Source organism: Eurypyga helias, unplaced genomic scaffold (assembly GCF_000690775.1).
Source record: "Eurypyga helias isolate BGI_N326 unplaced genomic scaffold, ASM69077v1 scaffold25062, whole genome shotgun sequence".
NCBI classification, from domain to species: domain Eukaryota; kingdom Metazoa; phylum Chordata; class Aves; order Eurypygiformes; family Eurypygidae; genus Eurypyga; species Eurypyga helias.
Window position 1 is genome coordinate 8,803 of NW_010238217.1, and position 6,197 is coordinate 14,999.

The following is a 6,197-nucleotide window of genomic DNA, read 5'->3' on the forward strand; positions in this document are numbered from 1 at the left end:
GTAGGCAAGGGACTAAAAGAAGTAACAGCAGTGGGGTGGGAAGGACACCTCTTAAAGGAGTAGAAAGAGTAATTGTGATTCTTTGCAATATGTGTCTGAGGGCAGTCGGGCTGCATAGAGTATGCTGGTTTAACAAAATTGGAGCCCCATGGTTTGTCCTGAATTATTAAGTTTAAAGTAGCATTTGTGAAATTTGGATTAAACCAGCAAAATTCTTCTAAAACATTCAGATCTGGATGCAGTAGAAATCTCTTTTATTTGACTGGAATTTAAGTAGAGTTGGCAAAAGATTCTAACCAAGATTTCAAGCATCTGACATTGATTTAAAAGTGACTTGTTCATACTATGAAGATAAATACCACACCAGACTCCACCCTGCTATAGCAGCTGCTGGCAGATCTCTCTGTTCCTCGGTGCATACAAAAACCCCGTGCTTCCTGTCTGGGGGTGAGGGGGAAGCTTCCGAAGATCCCCGCTAGGCATTGGTGATTTCAGATAAGGTCGGCAGTAAGTCTGTCTATGGCTTCTTCTGTCTTAGGGCTTGGACTGCGGCCCTGAAAGCGTGAAGAAGTTTGTTGAAGTTGTGGGAAGGGCCAAGCAGATTGTGTGGAATGGTCCAGTGGGTGTCTTTGAGTGGGACAAGTTTGCCAAAGGAACCAAAGCCCTGATGGACAAAGTGGTAGAAGTAACTGGGAAGGGCAGCATCACCATTATTGGTAAGCAGTTGTGTGTGTTTGTTCTTGTCTTTCTAAATGCAACAAGGAAGCTTCTGCTTGTCAGTGCCATGATACAAATACTTGTCCAATTGTTCCTCTTTCCTAATGCTTTCATCTGTCCTTCAGCTTGGAGACAGGGCTTTGAAACTCCTGTCTGTACTCATGCTGAGTATCTGGGAGCAGCACCGGCCCGTAGCAAGGCTGTGGCCCTTAAGCTGAACTGAACTGGCATTTCGAGTGTCTCATTGATTTTGTTTGTACTACAGGTGGTGGAGATACAGCCACTTGCTGTGCAAAGTGGAACACCGAGGATAAAGTCAGCCATGTCAGCACGGGAGGTGGTGCCAGCCTGGAACTGCTAGAGGGTAACTGCTCCTTTCTCGTAATCAGTTTAATTGAATGGGATAGTTCTGGGGGCTCTGCCATGTGCCTGGTATTCAAGAAAGCACAACAGAGTGAATGCCTTTCCTGTTCCACCACAAGGAGATGCAGAGGGGTCTCACAGCTGCTTCTGTAGTCCTCCGAGAGGAAGAGAGGAGAGAAAATGGCGCATTCTTGCCAACAGCACGGTCTGCCCCTCCCAGAGAGCAAAAATGCTGGAACAGAAAATAAAACGGCCTTCAGAGCGGGCTCCCTTCTGTAGGTGATCCCCTGAGCCACGCTAACCAGACCTTTTAAAATGCCCAGTCTCCGTTAGGGGAAATCTCATCAGAGTAGTCTCAAATTTTTGCCAGGAGTCTCTTTTTCAGTGCAGTGTTTGAAATTCACTGGTTTTGGGAGCCCTCTAGTGATCACTGACCGACCTGCACGAGGGTACTTGGAATTGAAAACGCTTGAGAATTTACAGGATTCTCCTAATGAGTTACATTGTACTCTAAATGAGTTTTCATTTCCTCTGGTAATTAGCTGTTTCCCAATATGTGTAAATTATCTCACGCTGTCAGCTTCTCTGCAGAAGAGAAACTGCAGTAAACTGCATTGCAGCTGGGAGTTTCCAGCAGTTACCATGTGGGACAGAGCTTTTGTTCCTGTTGCCTAGGGAGTGATGGCAAAGGGAAAGAATGCAGATGGCTAGAAGGAAACACTGTGCAACTTACTTATTCAGAAGGACAAACTTGTATAAGTTTTGGGCCAAAATGTAGGTTTGTGTGTGTGAGCTTTTAAATGTAATGGAAGTCCAGCTAATTGGAAAAGCTTCTGAAGATTGAAAAACCCCAAATCAGCAAGCTGGCGAGTTGTGAACAGAGTTAAAATTCAGTACTGCCACACAGCTTGAGCATTAGAAGTTAGGTTTTCTGAGAAAAATCAAACCCAGAAGAGTCTCTCTTCATTATTAGAGTAGGACAAAAAGCTAAAATGCTTTAGAAAACATGGGTGAGGGCCCATCTTATTAATGATGAGCATATTCCTTGCTTCCATCAGTTGGAATGTAAGTATCTAGACCTACAGGTTTCAGTAAAAAACTTGAGACCTGTAGGAGGCTTTGTTTCTTTCCTTAATTCATTCTTAATATTTCCACCACACACTCCAAAATTGTATTTACATGCCACTAGGGATTGAAGAAAGTATACAGCAACTCCCTAGATCCAGTCAAAAATCTGTTTGCCATCAGTCTTAATGGAAAAAGATCTTAGGTGTTTGGATCTGACCCTAGCAGAGACTTGGACAGAAGTTTACTGTTATCGTTAATTGAGAATTGATGACTGTGGTACGTTAAGAATCTCTGCTGACATCCGGGTGCAGCTGTGCTTTGGATACTCACTGCAGCCCTAAAAGGTATTTACTGTGTGGAACAGTTTAAATGTAATCCGTATGCCTCGAGAGCCACGGTCGTCAGCAGCAGTGTACGTAGAGCCAAGCTCTTCCATTTTTAACCTATGATTTCTGATTTTTGTTTTTAATATGCTTAAATTTTGCAACTGCAACTGTGACGCTTGGTTGTTGGAGGGCAAAGGGGTTCTTAACTTTATTGGTATTTTTTAACTGCTAACAGGTAAGGTTCTTCCCGGTGTGGATGCCTTGAGCAGCGTGTAGAGAACAGAGTATCGCCCCACTTCTGGTCCTGTGCACAGCCCCTGAGATTCAACACTTCAGCGCTTCTGTATTCCAGCTCTGCGATAGGCAGGTCACAGAATGTAAACCGAAACTGGGCAGGGTTCGAGGAGAAGACAGCGGAGATATTTTACAACTGCAGTTTACGTGATGTGGATTTGTCCACCGTTACCCCACTTGAATTAACGTAGTGAGTTTAAACTGTTGTTGTGAATTTAGAGTGTATATATTTATATTTTGCCTTTTCAAAGAGATTAATCCCTGTTAGACATGTCTGTTTCTCAGAAAGGAGTGCACTCTTTAGCTTCAGTGTTCTTAGCAGGCATTTTCCTCACTTGACACGGTTCAGAAACATGAGGGGACTCCAGTTTTTTGGAGGCTGATTGTGCTAGCTGCTGAATAAACATATTTAAAGTGCTCCCAGTTTGTATATGGTCCTTATTTCAGATTTTTAGAACAGTCTACATTAAAATACCTTCTTCCTAGCATCAGGAGTCTGAGATATTTCTCCTTTTTGCACCAATCATGGTATTTGTAAATATTCTTTTTGTCCAGTGGATCTAGAAGCACCCGGTCATCATCAAAGTGAACTTTGTTAAGTAGATGGTTACAGATGTGCTGTTGATGTTAAAACTTCCATGCCATCAAGTACTAAAGATGAAATTTTGAATGTGCAAGTCTAGTAAAGCAAATGCACATTTAAAAATGTTTCTCATGGAGAGAACTTGCCTCATAGGAGGTAACTGATGCATCTAATCTGAATGTAGGGGAAACTTTGAAGACAGAGGAAGGTAAAACCCAAGTCACAGGCACACAGAACTGCAGTGCGCCTTTGCTCGAGTTTGTGCTCCTGAAACTAGCAGAGTAAAACCACACAGTTGGACAATTAGGCTTGTGTGTGTGGCTTAAGCACGTTGCAGAACCACAGCTATTGTTAGTGGAGGACCACCAACACGCTGCAAATGCACAACGTTGGGATTTCTGGTTTGACTGTTGTGCGTTGGCTCCTCTTGCTGCAGGACCCAGATGGGTGGCTCTAAACCAAGCCCAGGATTACAACAAGCTCAGACTGGCTTCTGAGCATCCAAAGGGGTGTTCTGGATTATGTTAGCTCTGCCTGTAAGAACTGTTAGAAGATGCAGTGCTCCACCTGAACTGCTCGTGTATCTTCCTGCTGGATCAGACAAAAGTAAATGATGTAAAGCAGCGATTGCCAGTTTTCATTCCTAGTGAATTCCCGGCAGTATTGTAGGGTGTTTCCCAGGTTTTGCATGGCCTGAATAGTATATAGCAGCCAGGATGAACCATGGAGAGAATCCTTGAGGTAAGCAGTAAGCCACAACACAAGAGTATGCCTTTAAGTTAATTTGTATGTATGTACATAATATTACCAAAACAAAATGGAACCATGTGTTATAAACAGACACAGCCTATTTGCCAAATTTTACTCTGTCGCAGTGGGATGCGAATTACAACCCAGTAATGCCGAATAAAGCAATTCATGGAATATATACTCATTACATCTTAGAGCTACAAGTGAGTATTGCAAAGAAAAGAAACTAGAAATAATGCAAATGACTGCAGTGCTGTGGTTTTCTCCTCCTCCCCTCCTTTGTAAATCTCCCAAGCATTGTCTGATCACACATGAATGATGCAGATTTTTGCTAGGATTGCTTCCTTGCTGTTACTCATGTTTTCCAGGCAGGGGTGCAGACCTCCGACAGCTGCAGTAAGGAGGCAAAGAAAGGAGCGAGCTTGTCGGCCACAAAAAGACTATGGATTCTGGAAATCCAGTACTACAAAAACAAACATTCCACCATGTTCTGTAACAGATCATTCTTGTCTGGCTCTGGCAAACAAGGCCTCGTGACAGCACGGCCCATTTTCGTGTCACTCTTACACCCCTGTGTTGCTGGATTCCCATGGAGCAATAACAGACTTTCCCTCCATAGCTCTTTTCTTGGTGTTTAAAGGGAAAGGTTGGTGCATGGCCACTACCTCTGCTGGGTTTTCCCCCCGTAAGCAACAAAACAAACCTAATCAAATACGGCAAAGGGTAGTAATGCTCCATGAACACAGATGTCTGCACTTAAAAACATTTTCCACCTGACTTCGGATGCTTTTTACTCAGGCCTCTAAAATGTCCTTTTGTTTCCACATGGCTTGTTTTAACTAACGCAGTGTTCAGGTCTGTGTGCAGAGAAAATTAGCAAAAGCTAAACAAGCAAGTCTGGGAAGAGGCACAAAGTGTGTTCCAAACCTTGTACAGCAAGGCCAGAGAGATACTCAGCTTTATGGGTTATGTAGAAAAATGGATGAACCATCTCTGCAGGAGGTGGCAGGAGCTGTACACTTGATGACCAGCAGCTGATTACTTGAGTGAAAGGTGTTTCCACATACTTTTTCAAGCCTCGCCTATTAATAGTTTTTAGCACCTGGCTATCACAGTGATAAAATATTACGGTATCTAGAGGTTCCTTCTTTCACTAAATTTTACATCCCCTGGAGTCACATCGGTCGTCCTAGATAATTTTTACATGTGTTCTGACAACCTTTCTAGACATGAATCTTTTAACAGTTCTGTTTTTACAGTTTTATTGCTTTTGTTGAGTGTTTTTGGGGCAAGGAATGGTGCTAGTTAGAAACATGGAAGACATTAGAAGGCCAAGCTGTTGCAGAAAGCTCATGATGTTATAAAGGTTTAGCACATAAGCAGGCTGATAACAAGAGCCAGGTGAAATAAAAAGTGAAGAGCTTAAATCCTTGCAGCTGAGATTATGAAAAACGTCCACATGAAAGACTTTACATTTGTTGTCACTAAATAAGCTCCTGTTAGGCCAAAAATGCATCACCTCTCATACTGGTGTTTCCCTGCGTGATTTACAATCTACTGTTAACTACAGGAGGTAGAGAAAGCATTTCCATGTTGTAAAACGTGCAACCAAGGGTACTTGAGAAAGTTACTCAGTGGTAGAAATGGCAGTCGCCCTGCAGCACTGGTGACTCAGTGGCCATGTGCAGGGACCTCAGCCCTGGTGTGGCAGAGGGACCTCAGGACACCCTTAATATTTGCAGATCTGGCTGGCCAGGAGGCCAGCTGTGGCAAACGAACCTTTGTAACTACTCAAACGTCAAAAACTTTTGCTATGGCTCTGCCTTTCCAAGGAATGGGGCCTCCTGTGGGCAGCGGCCATTTTGTGAGTGATGCCATGACGGTGGGGAAGGCGACCCCCTCTCTTGGGGTGAAGGATGAACACCTCCGTCTCCACTTTCTCTGTGTCTCACCCTCGACGCCTGCTTTCTCGGTGAGCCTCACAGCCCAGGCGGTGTTTCACGGAGGACTTTCACGCCTGTGGCCCCCAGGTTCCTGTGTGCCCCAGGCCTGAGGCGAGGACACAGCCCTCCTTGGAGCTCCTGCCCGGGACCACC

At 44.1% G+C, this 6,197-nt stretch overlaps 1 protein-coding gene across 1 annotated transcript in view; it reads left to right on the forward strand.

The window, feature by feature from the left end:
* The window catches only part of PGK1 (phosphoglycerate kinase 1), a gene marked incomplete at its 5' end in the record, with an annotated part of 9,916 nt that extends 6,725 nt beyond the window's left edge, over positions 1–3,191 (forward strand). The window contains 3 exon segments of the mRNA XM_010147787.1: positions 513–716; positions 983–1,081; positions 2,710–3,191. Of these exon segments, the coding sequence (XP_010146089.1) occupies positions 513–716; positions 983–1,081; positions 2,710–2,750 (344 nt within the window).
* Positions 3,192–6,197: the final 3,006 nt, after the last annotated feature.